Source organism: Sinocyclocheilus rhinocerous, unplaced genomic scaffold, assembly GCF_001515625.1.
Source record: "Sinocyclocheilus rhinocerous isolate Xijiao unplaced genomic scaffold, SAMN03320098_v1.1 scaffold756, whole genome shotgun sequence".
NCBI lineage: Eukaryota > Metazoa > Chordata > Actinopteri > Cypriniformes > Cyprinidae > Sinocyclocheilus > Sinocyclocheilus rhinocerous.
In genome coordinates, this window is record NW_015662039.1 from 647,392 (window position 1) to 669,111 (window position 21,720).

A 21,720-nucleotide genomic window follows, 5' to 3' on the forward strand; every position below is an offset into this window, starting at 1 on the left:
TAATAGCTGGGCTCTATTTCCTGATTTTAAAATGATTTTCAGGTCAGGAAAAGTCATGGTCATTTTTATACTGACAATACATTTATACAATTATGTTTAGCTCTGAAATATTTATGTAATTATTGTTCCTCTTCAGGAACGAGACGCTGCGTCGGAAACGCTAGGGGAACGCCTTCTGCGACCCATGCTCTGAATCACATGTGAAATCAGTCCAATAGCTGAGCGGGACGTCACGGGCGGGTGACGTCATGACCAGGAAGCTATAAAAGCACGTGCGGCGGAGCCAGTGTCAGCTTTCTGTCATTCAGCGAAGCGCTCTGTGTGTGTCAGTCATATTTATTGTTGTCTGTCTATTGTGAGAAAAAGTCTAATAAGCAGCTATGTCTAAGGCTCACGCTAAGACAAAGCATGCAAAGGGCGAGTGCAAGCCACGTTGTAGGTTGTGTGTTCCTCCCTGCCCAAAGAAAACGTTATATCACGAGTGGGGATACACACAGCCTGTGCGTGGCTTGCTTGGGAGCGAAGCACGCAGAGTCGGCTCTTGAGGGGGCCGGCTGCCCGCATTGCGAGCGCCTCCCACTGCATACGCTTCGCTTCCGGAGGGCTCTTTTTGAGGAGGGAGCCTTCGCCAGCGTTCCTCGCGGTGCTGGCCCCGCTTCCGTCGAGTCACCAAGGCTGCATTTATTTGTTCATAGAAACAGTAAAATCGTCTCAGGTTACGTATGTAACCCTAGTTCCTCGAGGGAACGAGATGCTGCGTCTCGGTGCCATACTTCCGGCATCCCTGCCAGCGCTTGCCTCATTCCTGAAGCTGACGCTGGCTCCGCCGCACGTGCTTTTATAGCTTCCTGGTCATGACGTCACCCGCCCGTGACGTCCCGCTCAGCTATTGGACTGATTTCACATGTTATTCAGAGCGAGGTCACAGAAGGCGCTCCCCTAGCGTTTCCAACGCAGCGTCTTGTTCCCTCGAGGAACTAGGGTTACATACGTAACCTGAGACGTTCTTTGTGAATGTGTTCTACAATGTTGATTTTTACAAATCTCTATCCAATATCCAGTTATGGTGATTTATTGATCAAAATGTGTGTGCACCCATTTCATAAGATGCATCCGTCTCAGTCAGTTAAGTATTATAGATGGTAAATGAATTATTTATTGCAGTGACTCGTTATAATTCTGAATGTTCTTATCCATTCTGCAAATTGTTACTGGATCAGCCGAACCCTGCAGCTGATCACACACACACACACACACACACACACACACACTTGGTCAGGTTGTCTGTTCCCTGACACAGAAGGGCAAGCATCTGTTTGAAGGGAACATTTCTTTTATGGTCTATAATAAGCCCACATCAGATAAAGCCTCCGCATTAGGTCACCATTCTAATTCCCATTCAGTCTCTCTCGGTCTGCTGGTGTGATAATTGTTTTAGATTTGCGGCCAGGCCTAACCTCACATGAACATCATGTTTATTTTCCTCCACTAAAATCTGGAGTCAGCCATCATGACGGCATCCTCCACTCCTCTAATTTATTTACTTCTGCAGTTTCCCCAAACAAGCGAAAAGAACATTGTGTCCTTTACTGCGAACACGAGTGGGAGGAGGTGGGGAAGAGGGAGGAAAAGCCAGAGTGTAGGATGAAAGAAGGTTGAGAGGGTGGAGAAGATGACCTCTGAAAGCCCTTAACGACCTTAGCAGTGATGAGCTTTAACTCAAAGTGACATTGAGGAATAGTCACCGTTATTTAATCACTTTATAGGGCGAGTAGAGCTGTGACAGAAAATGCTGGGGGAATGAGATCGGGAAACACATCTGCTGGATTCGTAATAATAGAGGAGCTGCTAATCCACAGCTACAGGTTTATTATAGGTACTTAACACTAAACCTGAAACTAAAATTAAAAACATTTAAAAAAAACATTTTCATTACGTGAAACAAAATAAATGTTATCAGAAAAAATTTATATAAATATATAAACTTTTTATTTCAGCTAGTTGCCAAGACAGCATTTCTTATTTTAATTTAGTGTAACTGAAACTGAAATAAAAAATAATAAAAACAATATAGACATACTGTATATGCAAAACTATTAAAAATGACAAAAACACAACACAATTACTAAAACTTTAACTAAATTAAAATGAAAACTGAAAATATAAAAATGAAACTGATTCAAAATGTTAAAAACTAGTAAATCAATGATACTAAAATGAACACACAATACTAATATATAATTGGACTGGGAAGTGGCAAGTATGAAAAACCAGGGCTAGTTGTCACGCTTTTTACTCCAGTTGGTTGATCTATTTTTTTTTTAAGTCAAAAACATATACTTTAATAACGACTTGGCTTTAACATTTCCACCTTTATTTCCCAAGAAAGAAAAAACAAACAAACAGAAAGATAGAAAAACAGCTCTTTATGTACTATATAGGGTAAATTGTCAGAATGAAATCTGTAATTAAACACCCAACTTTAGGCTTTTTAGTAAAATTTAACATTGGAACAATTATAATGGCTAAGAAATAATGAAACAGCAACAATGTAACCAAAAAGTAACATACAAAATAATCTAATCATTTTTTTTTTTTGGCAACAGTAATTATTTAGTTTACATTTTACAAAAATGTAACATAATTTGTGTTTCTGTTTGAACAATATGTAGAGATAATCCACATTTATGTTAATGAACCTTTGACTCAAAACCTTACAGTTGTGGAGATTATAACCTTTTCGCATCTCCATGTGACAACTAACTCCTGTCCACCTTATTTTAAGAGCATATTTGAGTGATGATATTTGGTATCATATTATTTAAATTCATTAATGTAATCATAAACACTTTGGTATATAGAGCAAGTAGTTTTAGCATTTACTGCACTTTGCTCTAGTCATTTACCTGTAGGAGGATATGCTTTTAATGTCCTGACATATAGCAGAAAAACAATATATGAACAGTGAATCAGACTCATGCATGGCTGAAAATCGTCAAACAGTAATGTCATTTCCACTACATGATTTTTATGATGTTACAAAAGAATTATATTTCTAATAAATGCTGTTCTTTTAACATTTCTATTCATTAATGAATCCTGAGAAAAAAAAGTATCAGTTTCCATAAAAATATGAAGCAGCACAGCTGTTTCCAACATTGATAATAATATGAAATATTTCTTAAGCAGCAAATCAGCATATCAGAATGATTTCTGAAGGATCATGTGACTCTGAAGACTGGAGTAATGATGCTGAAAATTCAGCTTTGCATTTACATTACATTTAATCATTTAGCAGACGCTTTTATCCAAAGCGACTTACAAATGACAAAGAGAGCATTACAATAGTTTAGTCTGGAGAGAACAAGAGCTTGTACAAGAAGTTGTGTGGCTTGCTCTGACAGGAAGGGTCTAATCTTCCTAATGTTGTATAAGGCAAATCTGCAGGACCGGGCCGTTGTAGCAATGTGGTCGGTGAAGCTTAACTGATCATCGATCACAACTCCTAGGTTTCTGGCTGTCCTGGAAGGAGTTATGGTTGATGAACCCAGTGAGTTGAAGGTGATGGTCCTTCATCCAGCTAGAAATATCTCTCAGACAGGCTGCAATGCGGGCAGCTACCGTCGGATCATCTGGTTGGAATGAGAAGTAGATTTGAGTGTCATCAGCATAGCAGTGATAAGAAAAGCCATGCTTCTGAATGACAGATCCTAATGACGACATGTAGATGGAGAAGAGAAGTGGTCCAAGTACTGAGCCTTGAGGAACCCCAGTAGCAAGAAGTTGTGACTTAGAAACCTCACCCCTCCAAGACACCCTGAAGGACCTATCTGAGAGGTAAGACTTGATCCACTGGAGTGTGGTTCCTGAGATGCCCATCTTCATGAGGGTGGACAGGAGAATCTGGTGGTTAACTGTGTCAAAAGCAGCAGACAGATCCAGCAAGATGAGTACTGAGAATTTGGAAGCTGCTCTTGCCAGTCTCAGGGCTTCAGTAACCGAGAGCAGGGCAGTCTCAGTTTTTTTTTTTGCGTTTTTTTTCAAATGCAATTTATTCCTTTGCATCACAGGAATAAATTACATTTTATAATAAATTCAAAGAGAAAACATATGACTGTAAAATTAAGAATAAAACATTAGCATTAATTTACTAAGCAAAAGAAGAAAAAAACAACAACATAAATTGTTTTTTTTGTGTATGATCTACAGTATATAGGAAATGTAGTGTTTTAACCATGCTTAGAAAATATAATTATTGGCATTTTTATCTGTAAACATTTTGACCTAAAGTTTGTTTTGGAGAGATTTGTTCGCGTGTTTATTTTGCACCAGAAGAAGGTGATTGCCATTAGCCTTACATAATGTGGTTCTGATGCTTATCGGGCATGATGTGTATTCCATATGCTGTTTGTTTTCTTTTCAACTCTCCCTCACACACACACACACACACACACACACACACACACTTACTTCTTGCTTTGGCCCACTTGGACCAAATATTTTGCATTACAATATTTTGCTTATTACATATAATGACTAATGCAGCAACATCTGATGCTGCATTATGTTAAATATATGAGGAAATTCTCTTAAATGTGAGGAAAATGTAAGTCAGAAAATTGAGAAATTTTGGTCTGAAGTGTACATTTATAGCCCTAATGATCGCAGATTAAGTAAAGATTTGATTTATCCGCAGATTTGGTTTTGGACACAGATTACACACTTGCGGTCTGCAGCGTTTTGCGTTTAATCAGATCTTGAACTGAATGAATGCAGGTGTGTGTTCCTTTCTTTTTCTTTTATTTTTTTCTTGTTTTCTCTCATCAGCTCTTTGTTGCCTCACATGTAGCATAGCAGGCTGACCTCTTGTTGACATGCTCCGTTTCTCACTCCATTTCGTGTTCCCTCAATGCCTAATTTGCTATCAGGCACTGCTGAGGACGCCTTTGCCCGGACTTGCTCTGCCTCTCACCCTCAGAAACAGCCTCAGCACCAGCAGGGCCGAGGTCCTGCGCTGATCCCCGCTTATGTAACCCTCTGATAGACTTTCCCCATAGATACTCTTTAACCCATCGCTTCCAATGCTCAATTAAATTATTTGATGTGTATATCGAACCAAGTAAAAGAGTGCAATAAAATTAACTACCGTATTGTCCCGAATATAAGACGATATTTTTTTCTTGGAAATACATCTGAAAAAACGCGGTCGTCTTATATTCAGGGTCTAGACTTTGACATGTCAATAATACACCCACAACACTAGGTGGCGCCAAATACACATAAAACGAGTGTGCCATGAAATACGTAATGTAATGCGTGTTGTAAATATCGCGAGTAAAAACAAAAGAGAAAGAAAACCTTACAGCTGCATGAGTCGTGACTGTCACGTTAGCATGATGGCACCAAACTCCCTTTGTGATTTTAAAACGTAAGACAGTACCCAGATTTGAAGACTACAGTAAAATTTAACTTCTACTGTTAATAAGATTTCGGTAGGCTACTATTAGATGGATAGCCTAAATGTCCTAATTCAGATGGACTACCGTTTTTTTTTTTTTTTAATGGTATATCAAAAAAGTGTATATTTTTTAAATGTGATTGTTGGTACATTTTACCAGTTTTTACCATACTTTCAAAACAAAAATTAAAATAGGAAAAATATACAATATGAAAATAATTGAAGACAAAATGTGTTTTACTGAGAAAAAAAACAAGATTTGGTTTTTAAAAAGCCTTTTTCCAAAAGGTACATCTGGAAAAAGGGGGGGTCGTCTTATAATCAGGGTCGTCTTATATTCGGGCCAATACGGTACTATGTAGTAAAGTAAAGCATGTTTAAATCTATAGCATATTTAATTTACAGTGCTTTACGTAAGCATTATATACTATTGTTTAGAAGTTTGGGGTTGGTAAGATTTTTTAATGTTTTTGAACAAAGTCTCATAAAGGCTGCATTTATTTGACAAAAAATACAGTAAAACACTTATATTGTGAAATATTTTTACAATTTAAGATACCTGTTTTCTATTTGAATATATTTTAAAATGTAATTTATTCCTGTGATGCAAAGCTGAATTTTCAGCATCATTACTCCAGTCTCCAGTGTCACATGATCTTTCAGAAATCATTCTAATATGCTGATTTGCTGCTTAAGAAACATTTCTTATTATTACCAATGTTGAAACAGTTGTGTTGTGCCTATGTGATGCAAAGCTGAATTTTCAGCATCATTACTCCAGTCTCCAGTGTCACATGATCTTTCAGAAATCATTCTAATATGCTGATTTGCTGCTTAAGAAACATTTCTTATTATTACCAATGTTGAAACAGTTGTGTTGTGCCTATCTTATATCTTAAAAATATTTTAAGATTCTTTGATGATAGAAAGTTCAAAAGAACAGCATTTATTTGAAATATAATTAGTTTGTAGAATTATAAATGTCTTTACTGTCACTTTTGATCTGTTTATTGCATCCTTTATGAGTAAAACAATTAATTTTTTACAAAAAAAAATCTTACTGACTCCAAATTTTTGAATGGTAGTGTAAATTTAGTTGATATATAATGTGTCCATAAATCAAGGTTTTAGATAAAAATTACGTATTAAGTGTTTTTCAGCATTTTTTATCACATTTTTACTTTCACAAATAAAAATTCACAAGTTCTAACTCAATCAATTTAAATAATTAAATTATTGTTAATAAGAAAATTCTTAACAATAACTGTCAAAGCTCATTTTAAATGTTTCAGAGATACAGAAACTCCCAACATTACTGTTCAAAATATGAACCTAGTTGGTTATGTATAAATTATGTATAAATGTTCAGAATACATTAAAACTTCTCCAAAAATTTCCAAAAACTTGTAGCAACACTGAGGTCATCATGAGTTCAATTTCCAGGGAACACGCTTACTAATAAATGCATACCATAAATGCAAGTCACCTTTTTGGATAAAATTGGCAGCCGAAAGCATAAATGTTGATGCCTTATTTATAAAGTGAAGGCATGACATGAGCAGAAAGGTTGTTCCTGCTAATGAACTAGAGTTTTATCATGATTTTCAGACAGCAGTCAGCCTCAGGTTCACAGTGCAACTCTTATCCACCTAATTACAGCTAAGCAATGTAAACAACATTATACAAGCAGCCAAAGCGCATATGGAAACTTATGGGGCTGAAAAACATCAGGCAGCAAAAGAGCGAGAGAAAAAAACAATTCCAAGATTGTTTATAATGAAATAATTTTCCCCTGCTTTTTTGGATGATGTTCTCAAAGTTCTTATGCACACTTGTTCCAATCTGGTTAGTTTATACTCCCACACTTAACTTCTTAACCGAGGTCGTGGAATGACATTTCTTCCTGTCTTTGGCTCATCTCTGCTCTTGGACAGCAGGTTGGAGCGTTCCCAGGTGTCTTGGCCAGGATCCCTCACATTTATGTTCTGTAGTCGCTCCATTAATCGCAGTCAGATTGAGCCGTTCTCTTTGTGACATCTGTGTAGGCAGCCGTACCTGTCTGGACTTCAACTGAAGAAAACTCTGAGTACACACAGTACACACATATCACAGATACATGCTTTGATTTACAGTCCTTAAAGGGACAGTTCACCCAAAAAAAAAAATTCTGTCATCATTTACTCTCCCGCATGTCATTCCAAGCCTGTATGAGTTTTTTCTTCTGTTGAACACAAAAGAAGATATTTTGAAGAATGTCGGTAACCAAACAATTGATGGTAGCCATTCTTATAGAAAAAAATACTATGGAAGTCAATGGCTGCCGTCAACTGTTTGGTTACCAGCATTCTTCAAAATATCTTCTTTTGTGTTCAACAGAAGAAAAAACTCATAGAGGTTCAGAACAAGTTAAATGATGACAGAATTTTCTCTTTCAATCTAATTTACAAGTGAGAAGTGATTCTGTTAATGGATCAAATCCAAAATGTGTTTGCTTTTCAGTGCCCTTAATGGAATATTCTTGAGTGATAAGTGGATTTTGTACATTTGTTTGTTTGTTTTTCTTTCTCATAGTAATGAGGAATTTATTCTTGAGGAATATAATTAAATGTGCAACTGCAGCTTGTTCTCACAAGCAAAAAAAACTCCTTTTTTTTATTTCTCAAACTAGACTGAATTCCTAGATAATGACTTCTATATGTGGAGAGAGATCTGTCTTTGTTAAGTCGTCATTGGGGGCTTTACAAAGTGAAGAAAGAAGAGAGGTAGTTTGCAGTGAATGTGGTTTGTATATGATGACAGATTTTGAATAGGTTTTGCAGTTGACAAGTATTAGTGTAATCACACACACACACAAAAAAAAAAGTCAGTAGGGTAAGATAGGGGAAGATGTCCCCTCAAGAACAGTGTGCAATCTTTTAAATTGTAACATATTAAATATAAGTTTTTAATGTGCATGATGATAATGCATTAGCAAATGAGTTATTAGAAACATTTGCTAATTTAGTTATCATAACACAAAATGTAACATTACTTCCTGCCTGGGGCAAGAAACCCCTCCTGGGCAAACTTTTAAAGAATGCATATTATTAATTGTTTGAACTTTGGTGAACATATTCCATAGTACCAATTGTATGAACTTCAACTTCAACTTTTGCATTGAACTTATTTTGCAGTACGTGCACTTAAGTCTACAGTGTACATACCTAAGAAAGTACTAGGTAGTGTATGGTAAATATGGTAAATGGGTTAAGGTTAAGTTTATAAGTAGGTTCATGGTTATCTAGTTATTACCATAGTAAAAATGCTTCATAGTAAATATCGTAATTAATATAATGAGTACTTAGTATGGACGTACAAAAGGGCTGTAAAATAAATCACTACCTATATTTTTATTTTATTAATGTAAAATACTAAATCAACTGTTCTATTTAAAATTGTGTTTTGGCAATTTAGTTGAATAATTGAATAACTGATGGTAGACAAAGTCAAGTCAAAGTCAAGAATACCAGTCAAGGAGATTTAAATTTATATTGTATGTAAATTATATGTACATTTATTCTATGGAAATAGTAACACTAGTAATAGTATAGCTAATATTTTTCTTCACAAATCTAGAAACATTAATGTTTCTATGAATCCCTTATTAACAAATAGACACAAATATCTTACCCCCATCTTACCCTATCTTTTTTTTTTTTTTTAAATGGCTTAATAATTATTAAATTACTTTTTAAGCATTTTAGAAGTTATCAAACACTGTAAAAAAAATTCCATAAAATTTACGGTAAAAAAACAGCAGCTGTGGTTGCCGGAATTTTACCGTAAAAATAAATAAGCAACAATTTAGGTTTTACGGTTTTAACTTAAATTTACAGTTAAATACCATAATTTTATTAACTGATATAATGTTAATATACTAACCTATTGAAGTACTGAAATCTGTTTTGCACCTTTGTAATACACTGATAACCACCAAATGCAGTACTACCGTAAAATTACATGTAATGTCCAACACAGTTTTTCACCGTATATAGTATGGGAATTTACTGTTAACCATTTAACAGGTTTTTACTGTAGCATTTTTACAGTCTTTTACCATTAAATTCACGGTTATTTTTTAGAGAGTACAGTTTTCACTGTGAAATACAGAAATGCATCAGAATGAAAGTATAAATATATTAGCATTATCTAATTGGGATAATACTTTAAAACAGTTGTCCTCAAGCAGGGGACCACAGGATGGCTTAAAATTATCATTAATATAAGTTACATAATTATCATTAACAATATATTAAAATAATCCAACTTAACTGAAGTAATATAAAACATGCAATCATTACAAAACTGTAAACATATAGTTCTCAAAATTTCTGGAATCACACAATGAGTTGTGGTTAATATATCAACACTCTTAATTTCTGTTCATATAAATCCGTTTTGCCACAATTATAACAGACATACTGAAGGAAATATCATTGAATATTATGTTGGACTATGCAGGGGCCTTTGAATCAAAATGGTTTTAAAATATGCTGCTTTAAAATACCTCAAAGAAGAATTAAATCCATTTTTTTCTTTGAATTATTGTAAATTTTCCTTATCAGCTATTACAAGAAAGTGCCTCACTTTAATCCTGTCAGACACAAAGCGGGGCACCATAACAGGAAAAAGACATTTCCTCAAGCATGTGTGTTAAGAAAAGGCAGCATTTTACTTCCTACTGTGGATTTAAGTTCGTAACGTTTATGTGCATCTTTTTACATATTCTGTTTTTACATCCTGCGGTGTAACACCTCCAGGTAACAGAACGGCAGATGGATTAATTCTATTGTTTGTTTTAGCAGAAACTATAATTTCATGACTTCTTATCATAACAAAACATACCCAGCTCATGTTTAGCTGCATTTACAGTACACTACGTGTATAAATATCCCATTGTTATCATATTTGTGTAGTATCAGGTTGCATCCGTGTAAGGACAGCAGAATACCTCACGCCGTTCACTTATCAGGTACTCGCTAAGCCCGTGTTTTTTCATCACCCTCCGCTACACTGAGCTTAATAAGCGTTTCTCTGTAGAAACATTCCTCACAGAACTGAATGTTCTCATACACAGCATTTTATATAGAACATAGTGGCATGCTCAAACCTGAAAAAGCATCCAAATGTGCCAATTAAGAGCATTATGATGGACAGAGAGAGCAACACGGCTTCTGCATATAAGCTGTGTTAAGACTGTGTTGTTCTGAGAGAGACATTCCTGCTGTAATGACAAGCATCATGAAATGAAGAGCGACAGCTTCTTGGCCAGAGGAGTGTGTGTTAAGGGTCTCTGGTAGCAGTGTGTGTTACTTTACTACTTCACATGAGCTCACTGTTTCTCTTGTACTGAGTCTGTTCGACACGGTCTAGACCGACTCTATTTGTCAGTTTCCAATGCCAAAGTAAAGTGTGTATTATATTTCTAGCATTTGCTGCAATATTTATTGCACTCAGAAGTTTTGCCAGCTGTGAATGATGGAGATATTGATCTAAACTGCGGGACTACTTATGTTAAAAATTAACTTTATTGTTAAGAGCCAATATTTACCACCATAATTCATTTTCAGGGGCTTTTTTTTTTTTTTTTTTTTTTACTATATAATGAAATTTTAACAAATAACAGTGTATTTTTTGGCATATAAATACTTCTATTAAATAATTTAATTGAAGTCAGTTTGAAATTATTGATTTGAGCTAAAACTTTATTTATTTTTTTTGTAAATAATAAATTGTAAATAATGTTAGATGTTAGATGTTAGTTACTCTTGTGTATTGTCACAGGTTCAGGTTTAGGAGGGTTTTCAGAGCTCATTTGAGTTTTATTCATAAAACAAATGTAGCTATACACATTCAACAACATTCATGTTTGAGTATGTTTCAAATACATTCAGTTTTATAAATTCTCTGCTCATCAAAGAATCCTTAAAAAAGTGTCATAGAAATATTAAGTGGCACGACTGTTTTCAACATTGATAATAATAATAAATGTTTCTTAAGCAGCAAATCAGCATATTAAAATGATTTCTTAAGGATCATGTGACACTGAAGACTGGAGTAATGATGTTGGATATTCACCTTTAACATTACAGAAATGAATTTCATTTTAAAATATAATCAAACAGAAAACAGTTATGTTACATTGTAATAATATTTCACAATATTTTTGCTGTATTTTTTTTTATCAAAGAAATAGAAAAAAAATTGAGGTATTTTCTATATCTGGGCCATTTTTTCCCACAGTTTTTATCTGAATTTGTGATTGTGATTACTGATGTAAAGGGCTGGAGGGAGGGCTGTTTGTTCTGAATGAAACCTTTGCTTTAGAAACACAGTGCTGCAGCTTTCCTCATTTGAGTCTGTGATACAGCACACAGCGCCTGGCATTCACCTTCAACTGAACCTCAAGCACCAAAGATAGAGAAAATTACTGTGTTTGTATAGAAAAGGCCCTTATAACCAACACATATGAAAACATGTTACACTGTTTTCACATGATATTATATAATGCACTAGGATTAGGCCTTTCAATAAATACAGTGCACAGATACATCTATGAATCTGTATCCTATGTAGATTTAGTGAAGCCAAGTGAAGAGTGTATGACCTCCTTTGCAGGTACACTACTGGTCAGAAGTTTGTAATAATTATGATTTATTTATTTTTTTATTTAATCAAAAATTAACACAGTAATACTGAGAAATATTATTGCAATTTAAAATAACTGTTTTCTATTTGAATATATTTTAAATTATTTCTATGTTAAAGCTGATTTTTTTTAGCATCATTACTCCAGTCTACAGTGTTACATGATCTTTCAGACATCATTCTAATATGATGATTTGATGCTCAAGAAACATTTCTTATTATTACCAATGTTGAAAACAGTTGTGCTGCTTCATATTTTTTGTAGAAACCATGACACATAAACATTTAAAAGTTCTGGTTAAGTTCAGTTCTTTGTCATTTTTTTACATTGACAATTAGAAACATTTTAATAATTAAGCAAAAATAATAATTGATAATAACTGAGCAGCAAAATAGCATATCAGAATGATTTCTGAAGGATCACGTGACCTTGAAGACTGGAGAAATTATGCTGAAAAATATGAAAAAAAAAAAAAGTTAATTGTAAAATATTTTCAAATGTAAATTGTTGTTTTAAATTGTGGTAATATTTATCAGTATTACTGTTTACTGTAAACAAAAAAAATCTATATGATACTAAGTCTGTCTTTAGTGAATTTTTTATTTTATTTTTAATTAAACTGGAATCAGGATTTTGATACATTTAAAATGATAAGTATTAATTAAATTTACACAAAGTGTTATGCTGATGCATGCAAATTAGAAACAGGTTTATTAGTAGTCTTAGATTTCTGAACCCCTTGTATTTGGTTCTTATAAGCCATAGGACTAGGATAAACATTCTTGATTAATGTCCAGGGCCACACACACAATACACTCCATACTGAAATTATAATTATTTCCTGTTGCTATCAGCCGAACAAAGCTGGTCATTTGATAAGCTAGTGTGGAGTGTGGTAATCTCACTGTGGGGAACAACAATTACCATGAAGAAAAGTGGGCCAAAACTTGTTTTATTTTATTTTATTATTATTTTTTTTTTAATTAAGCATGTAGAAGAATGTTCTTTGATGGAGTGTTCATCATACATTCCGAACACAACAAATTCACATGCATTGTCATTAGGAGATGCATAAAAATGAAAGCAATATGTGTTCTAAAATCGGCTCAAAATATCAAACATTTCTGATATCCTCAAACAGGAAGGAATCATAGAAGTCTGTGACCATCACACACAATGAGATTTTCTATGAAATCTGTCAACTCAAATCTGCAGACAGGCTCTGATTTTTGCCAACTAGCATCAACTTGTCCAGACTGTAAATCAGGGCAAAAATCTGAGTAAAGTGCAGTGTATTCCAGCCTTAAGTTGTACTTTAACACTCATTCATATGTAGCGCAGATATGAAGGCCGGCTGATACACTCTGTTAGACCGGCTTGTTGAGTCTTGGTTGTTATCTGTCGATCGGGCCTTTTCTCTTGCACGGCGCAGGGGCACCAGTATCTGTACATTTCTAATTAGAGGCAGGAAATGTTTTTTGGCATTTGATTGGGTGGGCCTTTGCTGTGACTCTGGGCACATTTTAAACAAACTATTTCAGCATCCTGTTTAAATTTGCTTGCATAGCAAAAGGACAAGCAGGGCAGAATGGCCCGCAATTACATAAGACATACGATTACAATGAAATCATGATTTCAATTAAAAAATATCAGCGTATCATTCATATCACCAATGTGAGGCAGTTGTATGAGGCCTGCAACGGCTGAAAAAATAACCTACACTTCTCTTCTGATTGTTCTGAGAGAAGAAACAGGTAGCAAGGAATATAGGGTGAGACAATAAAGGAAATATTCTCTACAGGCCGTAACCTTTTTTCATTCCAAGTTTAAATTTTCTGACCTGCAAAAAATGCACTATGAACTCAATGAACTCCTTCACATTCAGATGGCAAACAATTTGTTAAAGCATCCTTTTCCATTGTTAGGTATGGGTTTTTTTGCAGAAAGATGCAAATCAGGTTCTTCTCCTTACAGCCAAATGAACATCTTTGAGTATGTGCGTTCAAATTTCAGTGTATTTCCTCAGCCAATCGTTACGTCTGCTGACTAGGACATGAGTCACATAGCTGGACTGGCAGTTTGTGTGGGTTTGATATACATCTTGATTCTTTGAAATGATGTGCATGACCCACTGAAGATAATGAGATATATTCTATTCAGCCGTACAGGGCAACGGGTTCATGTTTTCTGAGAATGGCTGCTGGATTCTTCTAATGCTGTCTTCTCTCATTGACTCTGAACTTTCCAACATTTATATGCTATTCTGTAGCCTTGTCTTTTAACCCCAGTTGTGGTTAATAGTTGGATTTCATAAACACTCAAAAATTATTTTCATTTGAAAGTGCATTCCCCTATGCCTGAATCCTTTAGGGCTGAAAAATAAGAAACTTTCTTAAAAAAAAAAAAAAAGGAAACTAATGATGTTCATGACTTTTTACGATTCTGTTAAAGGTTCATGAATGTTGGATCACTGTATTAAAATGTAAATGGAACAAATGTCTCTTAAAGGGATAGTCCATCCAAAAATGAAAATTTGCTGTTAATTTACTCACCCTCAGGCTATCCTAGATATAAGTGACTCTTTTTCTCCAGTAGAACAATAAAGAAGATTTTTAGCTAAAACCTTTCGTGATTCACAGCGTGCAAGTCAACGGCTACTGGCACGTTGAGAGTCAAAAAAAGCATATAAACGTAACACAAAATTAATACCCATGGCTCCTGACAATATATTGAGGTCTTATGAAGCGAAACGACTGGTCTGTGCAAGAAACTGAATATTATTTACAACATCATTACCTGTAATCCATAACCTCAGGCAAACAGTCTGGAGTTATGTCCGGTTCGCAAACAAATCATGTATTCTTTGTAATGGCTCAGTTTAAAAAGACCCACAAATCTCCTTCTCATGACTTTTGAATCAGTATAAATGAGTCTAACTTTTCAGTCTAACACTATAATGTCCATTTCAAAAATAGTGTTGTGTTTTAACATTTTTGTTTGTTTAGTAGTTAGGTAAAAAAAAAACTCAAATCTCCATCTCGAGATCAAGACTCTGTAAATTCCTTGCAATTCCCATTCCTACTTGTATGTAGACATCAAATTAAGCCCTTGATTTCCGGGTGCAGTAATGTTTTGCAATCACTGCAATGAGAAATTAGACATTTTTCAAATTAAACAATTAGCATTTATTGAGTCAAATAATGAACCTGTTTACTCTGTTTCTTCACTTTAGGACCGTTTGTTCTTCGTCATGGAATACGTGAATGGCGGAGACCTGATGTTCCAGATCCAGCGTTCGCGCAAATTCGATGAAGCTCGTTCCCGGTTTTACGCTGCTGAGATGACCTCAGCCCTCATGTTCCTGCACCAAAATGGGGTCATTTACAGGTAAATTCATTGCGAGGCAACTGACCGCTGAAAAAGGCCAAAGGTCAAACAACATTCAGGCAGTGTTTGGTTCCAAACCATAAACTTCTTCTGTTTGTCTGACTGATAGACACAGCATCATTGTTAAGTAACCAAAAGAATGGAATGTCTTAAAACACCTCAGCCAAAATACCATTGTAACGCACAAAAGATACATTCCAAATTTAGTGAAATTTTAGCCTGATCAGTTTTGGATGGAAAATTAGCCATCCGTTCCAAGTGTTTGCTCAAGTTTAATCCGGACTCCAGATAATTTATTTTCTCAGAGGGCTGTCACGCAATCCTGAACAGATTAGGTCTGGAGCGAATCAAATGGAGTCTGTATCACATGAACTGGCTCTGGCATGGTACGTTGTATCTTTAGGAGCAATTTTGCCTAGAGACAGGAGCCCTTGTCTGCTTTGTTTACCTCAGGTTGTTTACTTTGATGAGCTATGTGCAATGATTTATTCGTTCCCAGACAGTTTGTTTACCTTCTCAATTGTGTGTCATTAACCACACACAACGGGCAGTGCTTCTGGGGCTGGAAGGCCAGGCTTTCCTTGGGATCATTTTTATCCATCACTGGCTTTTTTAATGTGGAATCCATCTTAACTGTCCAAAAATATGATAAATTTGCAAATTTGCATGTTTATGTGCAGCAGTATTTTGTAGTGCTGGAGTCCTACACATGGTTTTACAGTGGAATTGCATGCATGACATCAACACACACACACAAAAAAGCTGCACATAAAATGTATGTAAGCTGATGATATTTTTGGACAATATGCAAAATTTGTAAAATCTGCAAAATGAGGACTGAATCTGTAATACAGATTGTGATAGAGATTTCACTGTAAAATCATATGCATGATGCCAGCACTACAAAATAAAGCTGCACATAAACAACATGCAAACCGATGTAGCTTTTGGAATTCGTAATACAGATTAATTTGTCATTCCAGTATAAAATCAAATGTATGATGCCAAAACTTCAAAACCAGTCTGCATTAGGGATGTGCATCTCCATAACAGAGGCCGGTGTGATACGCATCTCGATGCATAGCCAGTGATATGATACATTAAAGATACATATGAAGCAGCTACCGATGCGATGCAATATGATTCACCCCTATTACGATGCAGTACGATCCAATTTTGATTCAATTCAACACAATGCGATTCAATGCAATACGGTGCCGTGGAAAAAATATGATTCTATGCAGATGCACACTCTTTTAAATCGATGCATTGTATCGTTAACTTTTATGCTGACGCACCGAGGCAAATCGGTGAATCTTACCATCCCTAGTCTGCATGTAAAAAATATAAAATCTATTATGTTTTTGGAAAGTATGAAAATGACAAGCGGAATCTGTAAAATGACAACTGAATCTGTAATACAGATTCTTTTGTCATTCCGCTATAAAATCATATGCACGATGCCAGTACTGCAAATTAAACCTGCATGTAAACAACATGCAAACATAAATATGATTCACCCCTATTACGATGCAGTACGATCCAATTTTGATTCAATTCAACACAATGCGATTCAATGCAATACGGTGCCGTGGAAAAAATATGATTCTATGCAATTCAATATAGTACAGATAGTTCACTTTTATTTATTTGGTTCCTTATAATTATTTGGTGGAAGATGCAGCTCTACCTTTGCCATGTTAATCTATATTCTATGTGACTCTCAGGACACGCCTCGGTTTCCCTAGTGTTGTGATACTTCATATTCACATAGCGGCAGTGGTGATGAGAGAATGCGCTTGACAAACAGTTTAGAGAGGAGAAATTAATCTAAATATAAAATATTGGTCACAAATTATTGGTCACTTTCTAATTAATAAAAGTATAGCACATCGAATAATAATTATATATAAATAAATAGTTTTTATATATATATATATATATATATATATATATATGCAAATATGTTAGAAACGATGCATTGCGATACAAATGCCAACTTGTATCCGATGCACACTCTTTTAAATCGATGCATTGTATCGTTAACTTTTATGCTGACGCACCGAGGCAAATCGGTGAATCTTACCATCCCTAGTCTGCATGTAAAAAATATAAAATCTATTATGTTTTTGGAAAGTATGAAAATGACAAGCGGAATCTGTAAAATGACAACTGAATCTGTAATACAGATTCTTTTGTCATTCCGCTATAAAATCATATGCACGATGCCAGTACTGCAAATTAAACCTGCATGTAAACAACATGCAAACATATGATGTTTTTTATGCAGAATAATAAGAAAATGACTAGATGAATCTGTAAAATGACAAATTAATCTGTAATACAAATTCATGTCATTTAATTTTAAAATCATATGCATGATGTCATCACTGCAAAATAAAACTGGATGTAAAAACAAAAACAAAAATCTATGATATTTTTGGACAGTATCACAAAAAAATGACAAACTGAACTTATAAAATGATAAATGAATCTATTAATACAGATTAATTTGTCATTCCACTATAAAAATGTATGCATTACGAAAGAACTACAAAATAAAGTTTCACGTAAACAATATGCAAACCTATGATGTGTTTTTAACAAGTTGAATCTGTAAAATGGCAAATGTAATGCAGATTCATTTATTTTGCTGTAAAATCATGCATGCATGATGCCAGCACTACAAAATAAAGCTGCATGTAAACAACATGCAAACCTATGATATTTTTGAACAGCATGACTCCAAAATTACAAGTTGAATTTGAAAAATGACAAATAATACAGATAATGTAATACAGATTCATTTGTCATTTAACAAGTTCAGCTTGCCACTTTGTAGTTGGTTCAATAGAATATAAAAGTCATCATGACCTCTTCTTCCCGTCGCCCCTCTGGCCCTCATTGAACCCAGCGACCTGTGAGTTTCCTCACCCACCCATTCTCGGCCTGGTCCTGAGCTCTTTCTGGTCTCAGACAGGAAGAATCTCATTTGGAGTTTAATGTTGTATTGAATTAAATCCATCTCCTCCCCAAACCGACCTTCCTGAACCCAGACTTTCAGAGACTGAAGGGAAATGGGGGTTCTTATGAAAGTAGGACACTTAAGGCGAATAGGTCAAGCAAAGGTCCAGTGGTTCTAATTACTCTGAGTTTATTATTTTTCCCTTTAAAATTAACAATAATCTCTGCTGTTAGCTACTCTAGAAACTCCTACACTGTGTCATTGGTATGTTCAACAAAAATAAATAATTGGTTACATGAGCTTTATTTGAATTGCAAGGCACAAGAAACCAAAACATTAATTACAACATGGAACTTGATAACATTACAACCTGATACTTGTGTTTTTTTTTTCTTTTGGTCATGTTTTATCTCATTTAGAGCACCAAATGTGTCTCCTGAAAAAAAATAAAATAAATAAAACTTCCATTCACTCCATGACCAGGTTCTATTTAAGAACACAGTGTTGGAAGACTGCCATGACATCCATTCACATCTCTTACCCACCTCGCAGTCGTCTGACCCCTTGTTTACGGTTGCGACTGTTGACATGACGTTTATTTGGCAAGAAAGTGGACAGGATGTGATTTGGTCAAAATGAGTGGCTTATTGTGTGTTATAAGAATAGCAGCCCACACATACATTACTTCCAGTCATACACCTCAAATTCAGCTCCGGCGCCAGTTCTGTCGATTACCTGATGGTGACGACCAGACCATGACACACTGGACTAGTGCTCTGCCATCACTGAAGGTCATTTCATGCAAAGCATGCCAGGAGATTGACTAATCAGAAGATTGTTCAGATTGATTGATCTAATCTGGCTCTGACTTTGCTCTGGCCCAGCACAGTAAAAAACAAAGGAAGCATAAATTGTGCAGGTACTTCATACTGTCACACTGTGTCAGAGAGAACAACGGAGATGTGGATCGGAGAGACAGTCTTTAATAAATCCAAAACAAGGGGGTAATCCACACTATGAATGGCTGTAACACACGAACATGACGTTTGTAGGCCCGACAAAGACAGACAGCACAGACTGGGACTTAAATACATGGGGTAATGAGGGTAATTACAAGACACACCTGGATGACATGAACGCAATCAAGCACGGGAGAAACTGGGTCACGGAGCACATGGGGAGGGAAAACACAACAAAACAGGTCGATATTCCTGACATATCGCCCCCCCTCCCGAAAGGCGCGTCCTCGCGCCGTAGAAACAACAGAGAGAGGGACGGGTGGAAACTTGGGAGGAGGCTCTGGAGGAGGACGGGCACCCGGGATGGGGCTGGCACACAGAGTCCTTGGTAGAGACGATGGTGGGAGGAGCAAGGGAGGAGACAGGAGGGGCTTGGAGCAGGCGGAGCCAGGTGGGACCCAGGCCACAGCCGGAGGAGTGGAGTCCCGAGGCGATGGATGGTCGACGACAGACCAAGGTGGAGCCAGAGGGACGAGAGAGCCCGGCGGAACCAATGGACTGACGGGCCACGGCGGAGAGGAGGGAGCTAGGAGCCATGGTGGAGGTGCTGGGTCGACGGGCCGAGGCGGAGGCCAGGGATTCTCCAGCCACGCCGACGATGGAGACTGGCAGACCCATGGTGCTTGCACCGAAGAGATGGTGGGCTGAGGGTGAGCAGAGGGGCTGCCAGACGACAGCGATGGAGGAGGCAGGAGCGGGAGGGTGGTTGGGCATTTCTGAGCCTCCGGGCTCTCAGGGCTGTAATCAGGAGCAAACGCCCTCCCTGGGCCGAACTTGGGAACGGATGCCCTCTCTGTGTTGGACTCGGGGACACAAGCCCTCTCAGGGCTGAACTCGGGAACGGGAGCCCTCTCTGGGCCAAACTTAGGAACAGGAGCCTTCTCTGGGCCTAATTCAGGAACAGGAGCCCTCTCTGGGATAATCTTGGGAATGGAAGCCTTCTCTGGGCCGTATTCAGGAACAGGAGCCCTCCTTGGGCTAGACTCGGGATCTGTGGCCCTCCCTGGGCCATACGTGGGAACCGCAGCCCTCTCTGGGCTGGACGTGGAAACAGGGGCCCTCTCTGGGCTTGACTCGGGATCTGAGGCCCTCCCTGGGCCAGACGCGGGAACCGCAGCCCTCTCTGGGCTGGACGTGGGAACAGGAGCCCTCTCTGGGCTAGACTCAGGAACCAAAGCCCTCTCTGGGCTCTGGTCAGGGGCTGGAGACATCACTCGACTCTGGTCAGGGGCTAGAGCCATCTCTCGACTCTGGTCAGGGGCTAGAGCCATCTCTCGACTCTGGTCAGGGGCTATAGCCATCTCTCGACTCTGGTCAGGGGCTCGAGCCATCTCTCGACTCTGGTCAGGGGCTAGAGCCAACAGTCTTTTCCTCCTCATTCTCCTCTTTTGGGCTGAGGTTAAGGAGATTGCTGCAGTCATCATAGGGTTTGGGAGTGAATCGGCCGGCGGGCCGGACGTGGGAACGGAACTGACAGAGGGCTCTGACAAAGGATGAAGGACAGGGGGCAGGTCGGCCCCTAAATCCAATTCGGGACCCCCTCAGCGTACCACAGCGCCAGATCCACAATAAGCTCACCCTCAGCCATGGTGCAGGGGGCGGAGCTCCTCTCCGCGCTCTCGCTGTCCACGGCTCTTTCCCTCGTGGCGGGCGTTGTAGCCGGCTCTCGCACGTGGTCTGACGTTATCAGCAGGCGATCCTCAGCATGCGTGCGGCGATGGCTCATCGGCCGCTGTGGGCTCGGGCTTAGGCTATGCACAGCAGGGAGATGATGGGCTGGGCTCTGGGTCTAGAGTGGAACTGGCGAGATCATCCTCAGGACAGATGGTGAGTGGAGATCCGTTTCTCGCCAGTATCCACTCCACAAAGGCGGCGAAATCCTCTCGAGGGCCATCTTCGGACAACGGGTGTCGTCGTCGTCCGGGTACACCTGGTCTGACGTTACTTGCAGCTCCGGCTCCGCGGCAGTCCTCAGCACTGTTGCTCCATGCGGCGATGGCTTGTCGGTCGCGGCGGTCTTGGGCTCTCCATCAACGGTGGGCTCGGGCTTGAGCTCCGCACAGTGGGGTGATGGTGGGCTTGGGCTCTGGGTCTGGCTGTGCTCTGGATCGGGGATAGATGCTCTCCAGACACCAGATGATAGCTTCCCTCCAGCTCAGTCCAGTGGTGACTGGGAGGGCAACGGGGCGGTGGTAGTTTGCCC

The 21,720-nt window shown here is 37.8% G+C and overlaps 1 protein-coding gene across 1 annotated transcript in view; it reads left to right on the forward strand.

Annotated features, from left to right (window-relative positions):
- The window catches only part of LOC107727364 (protein kinase C epsilon type-like), a 108,423-nt gene that overhangs the window by 71,782 nt on the left and 14,921 nt on the right, over nucleotides 1-21,720 (forward strand). Inside the window, exon 11 of the mRNA XM_016537208.1 lies at nucleotides 15,379-15,533. Coding sequence (XP_016392694.1) covers nucleotides 15,379-15,533 — 155 coding nt within the window. The remainder of the gene's footprint in view (nucleotides 1-15,378; nucleotides 15,534-21,720) is intronic.